Source organism: Physeter macrocephalus, chromosome 16 (genome assembly GCF_002837175.3).
Source record: "Physeter macrocephalus isolate SW-GA chromosome 16, ASM283717v5, whole genome shotgun sequence".
Classification (NCBI taxonomy): domain Eukaryota; kingdom Metazoa; phylum Chordata; class Mammalia; order Artiodactyla; family Physeteridae; genus Physeter; species Physeter macrocephalus.
Window position 1 is genome coordinate 29,890,193 of NC_041229.1, and position 16,143 is coordinate 29,906,335.

General features: G+C 35.5%; 1 protein-coding gene across 1 annotated transcript in view; it reads right to left on the bottom strand.

Annotated features, from left to right (window-relative positions):
* DYNC2H1 (dynein cytoplasmic 2 heavy chain 1) overlaps positions 1-16,143 on the bottom strand; it is a 387,388-nt gene that overhangs the window by 35,960 nt on the left and 335,285 nt on the right. Inside the window, exon 86 of the mRNA XM_024115318.3 lies at positions 5,376-5,485. Within this exon, the coding sequence (XP_023971086.1) occupies positions 5,376-5,485 (110 nt within the window). The remainder of the gene's footprint in view (positions 1-5,375; positions 5,486-16,143) is intronic.

A 16,143-nucleotide genomic window follows, 5' to 3' on the forward strand; every position in this document is an offset into this window, starting at 1 on the left:
AAATTATTTAGTTTTGACTGGGTCCTTATATTTTCTAGTTCCTTGAGAACATGTTCATTTTTTAGATCAATTCTTTTTCCTAATTCAATTAACATTTTCACTACCAAAGTTTCTAACTCTTTATCTGGTAAATTGTTTATTTCTCTTTCATTATTTGTTTTTTCTCTTGCTCTTTCAATTGAGAGTAGTTCCTCTGCCATTTCATTTTTTAAGACTTAACTTTCTCTGCCTCTATGAATTTAGGTGAAACAGTTACCTATTGCATCTTAAAGGGGTGTTCTTATGTTTGAGTGTCTCTATGCTGACTACATATGTTCAATGCCTTTGGTGGGAGAGCTGGATTTGATGTGGATGCCAGTCATGTCTTTCCTCAGAGTGTGCTGGCAGCCTTGGTAAGTGGTGGGACTGGAGAAAGAGCTGGCCTGGGGTGTGAGGCAAGTCTTCTTCTCTGGTCAGTAGCCATCACTGCTCTCCCAGGGACAGGGTCTGATCCCATGTTGCTGCAGAAGAAGAACTGTGTGTCAGGCTCGAACTGGCTCCATTCCCTTTAAGTGTGTGTTTTCCCCACTCCCCACACCAGGAATTTTGTCCCAGGAGGGGAGTGCTGAATCAAGTGAGGTTCATGTGCATACAGCAGTCCAATGTGCTGTCTGTGCAGGCATCTGTGGTTCTGCTCAGCCACAGACATGGTTGATTCTTTTCCCTGGTCGCAGCCGCCCCAGATCAAGGGCTGTGCTGTGGCATGGACTGAGTGGGGCCCAACCGTTTGCTTAGCTTGGGCTGAGGCACATGATGAGGTGGTTGGAGGAAAACAGGCAGCCACTAGAGCAGACCTCTCTTCCCTGCCCTGGGGGCAAGACCTCTTTGTCCCTCACAACTGATCACTATCTCCAACCTCCTCTGTGCCCCAAAGGGGAGGTAGGGCCTGTGTGGTTTCTCTGTGTATACTGGGGCAAGGTGGTGGGTTGAGCTGTGGTGTACAGCAGCTGCCCTCTGGGCTGCTTCTAGGGCACCACTTGAGTAAGTGCCAACAATGGCCACCACAGCCCTCCCAGGGTCCACCCTGGGACCAAGTCACCTCTGCATCCCAAAGTCAAGTCTTTTCCCTGGTCTTGGCCACCTCAGATCCAGTGCCATACTGTGGCATGGACTAAGAGGGGCCAGAGCTTTTGCTTAGCTCAGGCTGGGGTGTATGATGAGGCAGTCATGGGAAACTCAGCATTAACTAGAGCAGATGTCTCTCCACCCTGTGCCAGCGGCTAGCCAGTGCACACACACTCCCCTTGGATGGAGCCCAGGATTTTCCCAGCCCTTCTATTTGTCACAGTGTTCGTCCAACCAGTGAGGGGGCTTATCTCCTCCATGTAGGACCCCAGGACTGGGATGCCTAGTATGTGGCTTGACCCAATCACTCCCCAGGGCTAGGGTCTGCCCGTATAATCACTCGTTTCCTCTGAGTCCCCTCTCTGGAGCACAGGTCCTTATTTTATTGCTTTTCTTCCCTTCTTACCTGATTACATGTGTATTTTTCTTACAGCCTTGGTTTTAAAGGATTACTTCTACCAGTTACAGTTAGTTTTCAGTGAGAAATGCTCCTCCTGTAGATGTATTTTGGATGTGTTCAGGGGAGAAGATGAGGGTCACATCCACATCCTCTTATGCAACCATCTAGTCTCTTTAATCCATTTTAACTTTAAATCATTTAATTTTTAAAATTTACATCTTTATTGGAGTACAATTGTGTTACAATGTTGTGTTAGTTGTTGCTGTATAACAAAGTGAATCAGCTATATGTATACATATATCCCCATATCCCCTAGCTGTTGCATCTCCCTCCCACCCTCCCTATCCCACCCCTCTAGGTGGTCACAAAGCACGGAGCTGATCTCCCTGTGCTATGTGGCTGCTTCCCACTAGCTATCTATTTTAAATTTGGTAGTGTATATATGTCCATGCCACTCTTTCACTTCATCCCAGTGTACCCTTCCCCATCCCTGTGTCCTCAAGTCCATTCTCTACATCTCTGACTTTTAGTCCTGCCACTAGGTTCTTCAGAACTATTTTTTTTTTTTAGATTCCATATATATGCATTAGCATATGGTATTTGTTTTTCTCTTTCTGACTTACTTCATTCTATATGACAGTCTCTAGGTCCATCCACCTTACTACAAACAACTCAATTTTGTTTCTTTTAATGGCTGAGTAATATTCCATTGTATATATGTGCCACATCTTCTTTATCCATTCATCTGTCGATGGATACTTAGGTTGCTTCCATGTCCTGGCTATTGTAAATACAGCTGCAATGAACAGTGCGGTACATGACTCTTTTTGAATTATGGTTTCCTCAGGGTATATGCCCAGTAGTGGGATTGCTGGGTCATATGGTAGTTCTATTTGTAGTTTTTTAAGGAACCTCCATACTGTTCTCCATAGTGGCTGTATCAATTTACATTTCCACCAGCAGTGCAAGAGGGTTCCCTTTTCTCCACACCCTCTCCAGCATTTATTGTTTGTAGATTTTTTGATGATGGCCATTGTGACCGGTGTGAGGCGATACCTCACTGTAGTTTTGATTTGCATTTCCCTAATGATTAGTGATGTTGAGCATCCTTACATGTGTTTGTTGGCAATCTGTATATCTTCTCTGGAGAAATGACTATTTACGTCTTCTACCCATTTTTGGATTGGGTTTTTTTTTTTTTGATATTGAGCTGCATGAGTCGCTTGTATATTTGGAGATTAATCCTTTGTTAGTTGCTATGTTTGCAAATATTTTCTCCCATTTTGAGGGTTGTCTTTTCATCTTGTTTATGGTTTCCTTTACTGTGCAAAAGCTTTGAAGTTTCATTAAGTCCCATTTGTTTATTTTTGTTTTTTATTTCCACTTCTCTAGGAGGTGGGTCAAAAAGGATCTTGCTGTGATTTATGTCATAGAGTGTTCTGCCTATGTTTTCCTCTAAGAGTTTTATAATGTCTGGTCTTACATTTAGGTCTTTAATCCATCTGAGTTTATTTTTGTGTATGGTATTAGGAAGTGTTCTAATTTCATTTTATACATGTGGCTGTCCAGTTTTCCCAGCACCACTTATTGAAGAGACTGTCTTTGCTCCGTTGTATATTCTTGCCTCCTTTATCAAAGATAAGGTGACCATATGTGTGGGTTTATCTCTGGGCTTTCTATCCTGTTCCATTGATCTATATGTCTGTTTTTGTGCCAGTACCATACTGTCTTTATTACTGTAGCTTTGTAATATAGTCTGAGGTCAGGGAACCTGATTCCTCCAGCTCTGTTTTTCTTTCTCAAGATTGCTTTGACTATTCAGGGTCTTTTGTGCTTCCATACTAATTGTGAATTTTTTTGTTCTAGTTCTGTGAAAAATGCCATTGGTAGTTTGATAGGGATTGCATTGAATCTGTAGATTGCTTTGGGTAGTATAGTCATTTTCACAATGTTGATTCTTCCAATCCAAGTATATGGTATATCTCTCCATCTGTATCATCTTTAATTTCTTTCATCAGTGTCTTATAGTTTTCTGCATACAGGTCTTTTGTCTCCCTACATAGGTTTATTCCTAGATATTTTATTCTTGTTGTTGCAGTGGTAAATGGGAGTGTTTCCTTAATTTCTCTTTCAGATATTTCACCATTAGTGTATAGGAATGCAACAGATTCCTGTGCATTAATTTTGTATCCTGCTACTTTACCAAATTCATTGATTAGCTGTAGTAGTTTTCTGGTAGCATCTTTAGGATTCTCTGTTTATAGTATCATGTCATCTGTAAACAGTGAAGGAAATGATAGCAAAGATCAATACAACTAAAAGCTGGTTCTTTGAGAAGATAAACAAAATTGATAAACCAGTAGCCAGACCCATCAAGAAAAAAAGGAAGACTCAAATCAATAGAATTAGAAATGAAAAAGAAGTAACAACTGACACTGCAGAAATACAAAGGATCATGAGAGATTATTACAAGCAACTATATGCTAATAAAATGTACAACTGGAAGAAATGGACAAATTCTTCAAAAAGCACAATCTTCTGAGACTGAACCAGAAAGAAATACAAAATATAAATGGACCAATCACAAGCACTGAAATTGAAACTGTGTTAAAAATCTTCCAACAAACTGTGATTAAAAATCTTCCAACAAAGAAAAGACCAGGACGAGATGGCTTTACAAGTGAATACTATCCTTCTCAAACTCTTCCAAAATATAGCAAAGAGAGGAACACTCCTAATCTCATTCTATGAGGCCACCATCACCCTGATACCAAAACCAGACAAAGATGTCACAAAAAAAAGAAAACTACAGGCCAATAACACTGGTAAACACAGATGTAAAAATCCTCACCAAAATACTAGCAAACAGAATCCAAAAGCAGATTAAAAGGATCATACACCATGATCAAGTGGGGTTTATCCCAGGAATGCAAGGATTCTTCAATATACGCAGATCAATCAATGTGATACACCATATTAACAAACTGAAGGAGAAAAACCATACGATCATCTCAACAGATGCAGAAAAAGCTTTCAACAAAATTCAACACCAATTTATGATAAAGTCTCTCCAGAAAGTAGGCATAGAGGGAACTTACCTTAGCATAATACAGGCCATATATGACAAACCCTCAGCCAACATCATTCTGAATGGTGAAAAACTGAAACCATTTCCACTAAGAACACTGGTAAACACAGATGTAAAAATCCTCACCAAAATACTAGCAAACAGAATCCAAAAGCAGATTAAAAGGATCATACACCATGATCAAGTGGGGTTTATCCCAGGAATGCAAGGATTCTTCAATATACGCAGATCAATCAATGTGATACACCATATTAACAAACTGAAGGAGAAAAACCATACGATCATCTCAACAGATGCAGAAAAAGCTTTCAACAAAATTCAACACCAATTTATGATAAAGTCTCTCCAGAAAGTAGGCATAGAGGGAACTTACCTTAGCATAATACAGGCCATATATGACAAACCCTCAGCCAACATCATTCTGAATGGTGAAAAACTGAAACCATTTCCACTAAGATCAGGAATAAATCATTTAAATTTAAATAGCATCATTTGACTTCTGCCTACCATATTGGACACAATAGGTCTAGATAAATAAATGACCAAAATTTTAAAAATTAAAAGTTTGCCTTTTTCAATTCTAATAAAAAACATATCATATTTTAAAGCAGTGTTCTCTAAACTAAAAGTTGACTGTTATTAAAAGTCAAGTATTAAGAAATAACACAACTATCCGGATTCAACAATAAATTTATTTCTTGACAATCAAGCGAATGTGATCAGAAGTGAACAAATCAAAGTATAATTACACTCTCAAACAAATAAGTATTTCATTCTATTTACCTTGCAGTTTCCTGGCGAAGCGCATTGAGAAATGTGTCTGGGTGGAAGAGTTCTGATAGGTCAAGTGTATCGGAGAGAAGAGTCTGCTTTTCAGCTCTTTCTACCCAGTTCTAGGAGGAGGGAGATAACACGAACACACATTTAAAAACTTTGCAAACTTGAAAGATAAAGAAATCTATTAAAGAAGAATTATGCAGAAGTCATTTTCAATGAGGAAGTTATACAGTTTCCAAATGCTTTGAAATGAGGTCTAGGAAAAATATTTTTTTTCGGGCTTCCCTGGTGGCGCAGTGGTTGAGAGCCCACCTGCCGATGCAGGGGACACAGGTTCGTGCCCCGGTCCGGGAATATCCCACATGCCGTGGAGCGGCTGGGCCTGTGAGCCACGGCTGCTGTGCCTGCGCATCCGGAGCCTGTGCTCCGCAATGGGAGAGGCCACAGCAGTGAGAGGCCCGCGCCTGTGCTCCGCAATGGGAGAGGCCACAGCAGTGAGAGGCCCGCGTACCGCAAAAAGAAAAAAAAATTTTTTTTTCCACTGTACATTATAAATTCTGCTATAGTTTTTTGATATAATATCCATCTATCACAAAAAAGTATCTTTGCACAACCTTTTGTTAGTAGAGATCTACTCAAAATAAAAAGTCTAAAACATGACATTTAATCTCATATATGGTGTTTAGGTTTGGACTAGCACTTCTCCTAGTGATGACTCACCCCTCAAAGTGTGCTCAGGGGATATTGATCATCTAGGTCTACTGCTTGAATTCCCAAGGCTGCCAATTCTTGGCAAGGCAAACTGAACTTGGGTTCCAGAATTAACAGTAAATTTGCCACCTTACTAAACCAAGTATTATAGTGGAGGTTAATGACCAGGAAAAAATAATTTTTTTGTAAAAATGTGTTTTTTAATAGTCTTTTCTGCTTATCTGCCATTCTGTAAACCAATTTATACTCCATTTGGAGAAAGATACATCATCATTAAGTATGTTTAATAAGTATAATAAAAAATTGCCACTTGGAACAAATAACAAAAACAACAAAGCCTTCTGCAAAACTTACTATATGCTTTCCATGTATTAACCAATTTTATGCTTACTACAGTCCTAAAGTTGATGTTAATATCCCCATTTTACAATCAGAAAATGAAGGCATGGTGAGGTTAAGGGTCTTGCCCAAGGTCACATAGTTAGTGTTGGAGCAAGGTAATAATAAACTCGGGTGATTTGTTTTTCTGTAATATTTCTGCAGGTACTAATGTGCCTTAAGAGATTGCTTACTGACAATTTCTGAATCAGTCTGTTACTTCAACTGTTACACAGAGATGGTACCACAGTAATGGCTATTAAAAACTTTCAGAATTCTCATTTACTCAGTAATTCATTTTGCATGATTTATAAAGTCTAGGAAAAAATTATTTATTTAATTTATGATTATCTAGAAAGGCTGTGTTTCATGTACTATAACACCCTGTTATCCACCAAAGCATTTATATCTGTCAGCCAGGTCTAGAATAGGAGAAATTAATATCTCCAAAGCTAGTGTGCTTGCATTAATATGTTAATGCATTTGACTAGTGATCCTACTCTACAGTTTGTAGCAAAAAATGTTCCTATGTCCTTCCTAGCAATTGATAATACGTTGATTTTAAAAGTAGAAAAGACTTTAAAAAGAGATCTCTTTAACAAAGTATAATTATTTCTTCTTGGATATTATCCTTTTAATAATACAACACAAAGTATCTATTTTCAATTAAATAATTTAAAATTATGCATAGCAAATATTGTTTACTCCTTATCAAATATTTTTATATCTGCCTTCTATTTTCATTACCTAAACACAGTCAACAAATTATGCTTACATGACCCATTTTTATTGTAAATACTTATTTATTTTTAAAACAACTGTAAATATATCAAATTATACTATTATTTCAAAAAGTCCTTAACATAATTTTGAATTCAAAAACTCCATAAGAGTTGTTGCCAACTATGGATGTGCATATGTTTGAATTAATTAAAAATTAGAGTGTGGATAATAATCAGAGTTTAACTTCATTAAAGTCTGAATTACCATAATTAGTCAAGGAGAAAAAGCCTCTTTAGTAAAAATGTTTTTATTAGTCTATAGTAAAAATAACCTGTTAGTCTAGTAAGCTTAAAGGTAGAATAAAGCAAAGGTATATTTGATAAGATAAAGTTTAAATAACAAAGATTCTTTTAATGTATATAATATCGTTAAACAGTAAATTTCAAAATAAAGAACCAATAAGCACATTTTTTTAATTTTTAAAAACTACATTAAATCTGCTCATGGATGTTTACAGAAGCTTTATTCATAATTGCCCAAACTTGGAAGCAACCAAGATATATCCTTCAGTAGGTGAATGGATAAATAAACTGTGGTACACTGTGACAATGGAATATTTTTCAGCGCTAAAAATAAATGAGCTATCAAGCCATGAAGAGACATGGAGGAAACTTAAATGCATACTACTAAGTGAAAGAAGTCATTCTGGAAAGCTACATACTATATGATTCCAACTATACGACGTTCTAGAAAAGGCCAAACTATGGAGATAGTAAAAAGATCAGTGGTTTCCAGGGATAAGGGAGGAGGGAGAGTTGAATAGGTAGAGCAGAGGATTTTTAGGGCAGTGAAAATACTCTGTGTTATTATAATAATGGGTATATGTCATTATACATTTGTCCAAATCCACAGAATGTGGATTATTATACCATAATAACAAGCACCAAGAGTGAACCCTAAGGTAAATTATGGATGTGGTTGATTATGATGTGTCAACACAGATTTATCCTTGGTAAAAATGTACAGTTTTGATGAGTGATGTTAATAATGCAGGAGGCTATGCATGTGTTGGAGCAGGGAGTATATAGGAAATCTCTGTACCTTCCTCTCAATTTTGTCGTAAACCTAAAATTGCTCTTAAAAATGTCTTTTAAAAAAATGACATTTATACTCATTTATAAGAATAGAAATAAAGACAATTAACATGATCTTTATGAGCAGCTCATATATAGATTGAACTCTCAACAAAGCTGTAGGCATATTACTGGCAGTTATTTTTCAGGAAATGTTTCTTCTTTACTCCACTCCTGGTTACAGGCCATGCTCTTTCTAAAGGACTAGGTTTGAGACTGAACATAAGGCCCATGTCTCTCCTATAATTATGCAACTATATAGCTATAATTCTTCAAATGTTATATAATAAATGTAATCATAGAAGTAAGCAAATAAATACCTAATAGAATTGAATAACTTAATGGGTTGGGTAATTCCTTAAATACTATAAACACACACTTAGATTCATAGGCAGTAAAACTTCTAAACTAGAATGAACCATAGAGATCATCGAGTATAGTTTCCTTACTATAACACAGAAAATGATTTTTCCCAGGTGATATGGACAGTTTAAAAATATTGCAAAATTTTATTTTAAAAAGATTAGTGATGAAGCTGAACACATGAACAGAAATGGCATTCATTCACTCATTCAGAAGCACTTGCTGAAGCAAAGAGCTTACCACCTAGTTAGGGGAGATCAAACATGTATAAATCACTGTGGTTGAAAGGTATTAAGGGGAAAATCATATAAGAAAATGAATCAAGTCTCAGGAGTGATCTACTCCTATATAGACCCATATATATAGAGTTTTGAAGGAAAAGGCTGTTCTCTCAAGAATTTAACATCTAGCTAACTTACTGTTCACTTGTGAATATAAGTGAGTATCATTTTTTAGGCCAGAGTTCAGAAAATATATAAACCACACCTCTGCATCTTCCTTCTTCTAAACGTTATTCAAAAGTGTTCTCAAACTCTTTTATATATTACTCAAAACTAAGATTTTTAAGGATGTAGAAGTCAGTTAAATCAGTTAAATACAGAATTAAACCTAAATGATTTTTGTAACAAAATTAAATGGATATAATAAAAAAAAACCTTCTAAAAAACTCAAAGGGCCGCAAAGCATAAAAACAGAAATAATTAAATCAAATGATTGGAGTAAATCCAATTGTATAGGTTATATCCCACAGAGAAAAAAATATTTCCTTTCAAGTGTTCACACACATTTATGAAATACATCATATATCTAGACACAGAGAAGAAAATGAGCTTCAATCTCATCATACTGAAACAAAAATACAAGAACTTAATATATCATAAAGGTGGCATCACAGATCACTGGGGAATGAAAAAGATGTTCAATAAATGGTGCTGGGGGAAAATTATTCACTTTTTTGGGGAAAAGAGTCTAAACTTTAATTCACATACAGTCTAAAATTACGCTAATTAGCATTCAGAGTTGAAATAATGTTGAAAAAGAGAAAACCAAGACAAGGGAAAAAAGATTATGTCTGATTAGAATGGTAGACCTTTTTTAAAAAAGAAAATATATGTTAGATTATAAAAAATTTTATATATACCAAAATATCATAAATAAATGTAAAAGGCATTAAAACTAAATTTGGAAAAATATTTCCCACAAATATGAAAATGAATTAATAACATTAACATAATTGTGGACTGTTTACATGCTTATTGAAACAAAGATAGGATCATCCTTAATAGTTACATAAATTTAAAAATTAATACATGGTTTTAGTCCTTCAGAATACTAGAATGAGAAATGATAATGCTCAAATGTTGTAAGTGTGCAACATGGACACAATTTTGGACATAATATTTTTATAAAGCAATTTGATGAAATGTGCCAAAACTTTGTAAATATTCAAGCCATTTTACTCAGTAATTCCTTTTCTTGGGATGTAAATTAAGAAAGTAATCAAGAGATTATTATGGCTGCTCATTTAAAATTATTTGTAATATTAAGAAACCAGAAGCATAATAATAATAGAAATTCTATAATAATATATAATAGAATACAAATTAGCTAATTAAATTATGATACATCAATATAATAAAATATTACATAACAATAAAAACTGGTATTTGAAGAATATTTAATGACAATGGAAAATGTTTATTACTTAATGTATTTATCAGAATGTAAAAATATACACATAGCATTAACCTGATTATGTAAAAATTACTTTAATACATAGAAAAAATATTGACGAAAGCCATTATCAACTGATTTCAGTTGGGTCTGACCTATAATCTATTAATGACTGTCTTCATTCACATTTTATAGCAATTATTTAGTATAAGATGAAATACATTAATAAACTGATGCCATTTTATTTTGTTTTAATGAACTGTGTTCCTTCAAAAAAGGGTTTAAGGCAAGTAACAAATAATTCAGGCAGTCATTCTTCTCAATGTGCCATCTTTTACGTTCCTTCATCTTTTCTTCAAAATTATTTAGTATAAGTTTAGAGATTTAAGAATCTGTGAATATATTCATCCAGAATTAAAATCTAATTTATCCAGAATGAAATTAAGTGCCTCCAGTCATTGACTGTAGTAAACAAAACATTAAAAGTTATTAGTATGTTGACAAGTCTGGATATAACAAGTTTCTCAATTCATTGGATTAATAGATAGTAATAAACTGCAGCTCATCTACAAGGTAGATTATCAGGAAATATATTGGAAATAAAACTTCAGAAATAGTAATTAAAGACAAATAAGATCTTTCTTCCTAGGAAAGATTTGTTGTACCAACTTCAAAAAACAGAAGGTATACTACTAGATGTTTGCCATTCCTTGAATCTAAATTTTTCCTAAATTCAAACCTGGGTCTATATCATCATTTTTCAAATCTTGTGCATTAGGTTTACTAGTCATATAAGTATGGGAGAAAAAATAAATTAAGTAAGCTCTCCAAGTTTAGTCTTTTGAGTCTCAGTTTCAAGTCATCTTTAAGTAGACTTTTGAGACTGAAATGTAAAATCTGGAGTTCAAGAGAACAAGATTGATTTGGATGAGTTTTCTGGAGATCTAATCATTTTGACTACATGATCCCTAAAAAAATAATTTCTTGCCCCATGTACTCCATTAATAAATTTACCTTGCCTATCAACTTTAGAGAACTGCTTTTTAAAAGTGTGTTAAATACACTGCAGTTAAGATTCCATTCATTAATGTTCTGCTAACCATTTACATTGACTTTAATTCTTCACGGTATCTCAGAATTTTGATGTGTTTTGATTTTTATTCAGCTAAATTAATTCCTAATTTTCTTTTTGATATACTCTGTACCATAGGTTATTTAAAAGTAGGTATTTAAAAAAACTTCCTGGTATTTTAAATTTCCTCAAATCTTTTTGTTATTAATTTCTAACTTCATTTTATTGTAAATCCTTTTAGATTATTGATACAAGTTTGATCTATCTATGGATCCACCTTGGTATAATTCTGTGTGCACTTGAAAAGAATGTGTACTCTGCTGTTGTTGAACGTAATGTTCTATAAATATCAATTAAGTTACTTAATAATGTTGTTCAAGTCTCCTATATCCCTACTGCTCTTCTATCTGCTCATTCTGTCAATTATTTATTGAGGGAGGTGTTTTGATATCCCTAACTTTAATTGTGGATTTATCTATTCCTCCTCACAGTTGTATCAGTTCTTACATCATGTATTTTGAAACTCCATTGTTAAATGTGTAAGTTTAGTATTGTTATGTTCTTTTGATGACTTGATCACTGTATCATTATAAAATAACCTTCATTATCCCTTATTATATTCTCTGCTTTGAAACCTACTTTACCTGATATTAATATAGCTACACAGTCATGGTATATCTTTTTCTATCATTTTGCTTTCAACCTATTTGTGTCTTATTTAAAGTGCAATGCCCCTGGTGCCTGATAGGCATCCTAGTTGGATTTTTTTTTTTTTTTTTTTTGCGGTATGCGGGCCTCTCACTGTTGTGGCCTCTCCCATTGCGGAGCACAGGCTCCAGACACGCAGGCTCAGTGGCCATGGCTCACGGGCCCAGCCGCTCTGTGGCACGTGGGATCTTCCCGGACTAGGACACGAACCTGTGTCCCCTGCATCGGCAGGCAGACTCTCAACGACCGTGCCACCAGGGAAACCCCTAGTTGGATTTTGTTATAAGCAGTTTGACAATTTTTGCATTTCAGTTGGTAGCTTTGAAAATATATATCAATGTAAAGATACTACTTAATGATTTATTTTAAAATTATTTAGGGCGGAAATGAGCTTATAAATAGCTATATATTGTAAAAGAAAATTTTAGGGTTTAGGCTGAGCAAAATAGAATTCAATGAGTAAAATGCTGGTTTTAATAATAATACTTATCACATTTTAGTAACATAATATCATGAACATAACATAATATTTATCACATGTATCTCACTCACAGAAGTCAATGTCACAATAGCATAAAAGGAGTTCACTGTCTGCCCCTACCACAATTCCAACCTCTCTCCCCCAACCACATCATTCTATCCTTTTACTTCTCTGACCACATTTTCCTTATTTACTCTCCTTCAGTCACGCTGGCTTCCCTTTCTCAAAAAAATCTTCTGCCTCAGGGTACTTGCCATTCCCTCTGCCTGAAACTCTCTTCTAGCAGGTATCTATCTGCAAGGCAATTCCCTCAACTTCTTCAGGTCCCTGTCAAATACCACCATATCAAAGATGTCTTCCCTAATTCTACCACCTTAATTTTTTTTTTTTACATATTTTACCTTTATATCTAGATCTCTATATGTTATTAATAGGAATTAAAAAAGAAAGTATCTATGGTCAATGTAAGTCAACAGCTGTATTTTTTTCACATGGAATTGGTTAAAAATTTTCTAAAAGACTTCATTGTGTTTCTTTCCTGAGGGTGTTTCAAAGTAAATTGTCTAAGAAACTAAATTTTCTTTTCCCCATTTTCATGTTTTTAGGCAATTTATTTCAACGAAACAACTTTAGAAAAAAGAAGTAAGTGTTGGCTTTTGAGAGGGGCTTCAACATTATAAGCTTATAAAGAAATTCTAATGTTCTTGGCCATTCTCATCTCCTACTGATCTAGAGATATGCTGAAAGCTACCTAAATCATAAGAAATCTCTCTTTGCCTTAACCTCTCCCACTGTGGATGCGATTCACTTGCAGACTGGATAAGATTTCTTAACCATTTACATTTCCCCTGTTAAGGCAAAGAAATCATGTTTGGAAATGAGACCTGTTTTATGGTAATTTAACCTTTATTCATTCTAAAGTTCCCCATGAAATTGCTAACCATCTTGTACAATGGAATGCCAGAATTAGCAGTAGATCGGGAGCCATAGGGAAATGAGATAATATTGTCCTGTAAGGTATCTTTTTAGAAACAGTATTAATTAGAATAAGAAATTTCTCCACACACTAAGTTACAAACAGAACTTGATATTGCAAAATGACATTGTGAAAAAATATGTACACAACATGAACATCCATATTCATTCCAGTGGAAACCACTATAGATAATGTAGTAAGCTCTCTGCTTTGTTTTACTATTTCTTTAAACCTAATATCCTAATTCTTCTACATGAAGTTAATATTTTCTTCCTGTTTGAACGCTTGGCATAGTGAACACAACCTGTCTCAACAGGGATAAAACAACATTTCTGAAAGATTTTTCTACAAGAGACCTGTTACTTGTTAGGCATTCTTTATAATTCTGCCTCTAGTATATTAAAAGACTAAGATTTATTCTCTCAATATTTATCAGGCAATTGCAAATAGTATAAAACATGAAAACAAAAAATTCACAGTATTTTGGGTTCTACCTTGTAGGTTATTTCTGGATTGTCAAAAATATCTGGCAAAAATATCTGGCAAAAATATCAAAAATCAAAAACAAATCTTGAATTAACAAAACAGAGATTGAACAAACCAAAAAACCTTACCCAAATAATTGAGATACACAAAAGAAACTAAACCTTAGTAGCAACCCTAGGTGCTTATAAAACTGAAAGCATGTTATATATTTCTCATTGCTTAAAAAAACTTATCTATATCCCTAGAGCCAAGATAGCAGAGTATGAAGACACTGAGCTCAACTCCTCCCATGGGAACATCAATATTATAACTCTTTATAGAACAACTATCTATGAGAATGACCTGAAGACTAGCAGAAAAGATTTTCCACAACTAAAGATATAAAGAAGGAACCACAATGAGACAGGTAGGAAGGGCATAGATGTAGTTTAGTCAAGACCCACATCACCATGTAGATGATCCATAACTGGGAAGATAATCATAACTGCAGAGGTCTGCCAAAGGAGTGAGGGGTCCAAGTCCTGTATTGGGCTTTTCAGTCTATGGGTCCTGCACCAGGAAGATGAGCCCACAAACATCTGCCTTTCAATGCCAGCAGGGCTTATGTATGGACGAGCTGGAGGATTATAGGAAACATGACTCTGCTCTTAGAGGGCACATGCAAAATCCCACACAATCTAAGTTCCAGCATAGAGCCAGTAATTAGAAAAGAGCCTGGGTCGAACCGCTTGCTGATCTTGGAGAGTCTCCTGGAGAGGCAGGAGGTAAGTGGGATACCCCCTGGGTACACAGACACTGGCAGCACCATTTTTGGGTGCCCTTTCTACCATGGGACACTGGTGCTGGCAAGCTTCACTTTGGAGTTCTCTCTCCCACCTATTAGTGCCATAAGATTGCATGTCACCAGTGGCTGGCAGCAGTCCCAGGACCCGCTGGGCAGTGTAGTCACCTGTGCAGGGGCCATGTCCTACTCACAACACACTGGCAGCCACAGTTTGAGACAGGACTTGGCAGTCAACCAGGCCAGGGCCAACCATGCATACCAGTGTGCCCACAGTAACTGGTCCTGTTACTGTTACAACAGAAGGGCCCAGGCAGCCCACATAGGGGGCACACCTAGAGCATCTAGCTCTGATGACCAGAGAGGTGTCTGTTGCTAGACCCCACAGAATATCTCCTACATAAGGCCACATCTACAAGATCAGGAAATGTATATAACATACCTAACACATAGAAATAAGCACAGAGAATCAGGTAAAATGAGGAGACAGAGGAATATGTTCCAAATGAAGGAACAAGACAAAACCTCAGAAAAAGAACTAAAGGATGTGGAAATAAGAAATCTGAGAAAGGATTCAATGTAATGATCATAAAGATGCTCAACAAATGGAGAAGAATGGAAGAACATATTAAGAAGTTTAACAAAGAGTTAGAAAATATTAAAAAAAATCAAACAGAGCTGAAGAATACAATAACTGAAATAAAAAAATAAGCTAGGCGTCAACAGTAGATAAATTGATACATAGAAACAGATCAGTAAACTATGAGACAGTAGTCAAAATCACACAATATGAACAGAAAAAAAAAGAAATTAAAAAAAAATGAAGGTAAATTAAGAGACCTCTGAGACAACATCAAGCATACAAACATTCACATTACAGGGGTCCCAAAAGTAGAAGAGAGAGAGAAAGGCGCAGAGAACTTATTTGAAAAAATAATAGCTGAAAATTTCCCTAACCTGGCAAAGGAAAAAGACATCCAGGTCCAGCAAGGACAGAGAGTCACAAATAAGATGAAGCCAAAGATAGCCACACCCAAAATCATGAAAATTAAAATGGCAAAAATTAAAGATAAAGAGAGAATTTCAAAAGCAGCAACAGAAAAGCAGCTAGTTATGCAACAAGGAACCCCCATAAGACTATCAGTTGACTTTTCAGCAGAAACTTTGCAGGCCAAAAGGAATTGGCATGATATATTCAAACTGATGAAAGAATAAAACCTACAACCAAGAATACTCTGACAAAGCTATCATTCATTAGAAGGACATATTAAAGAGTTTTACAGACAAG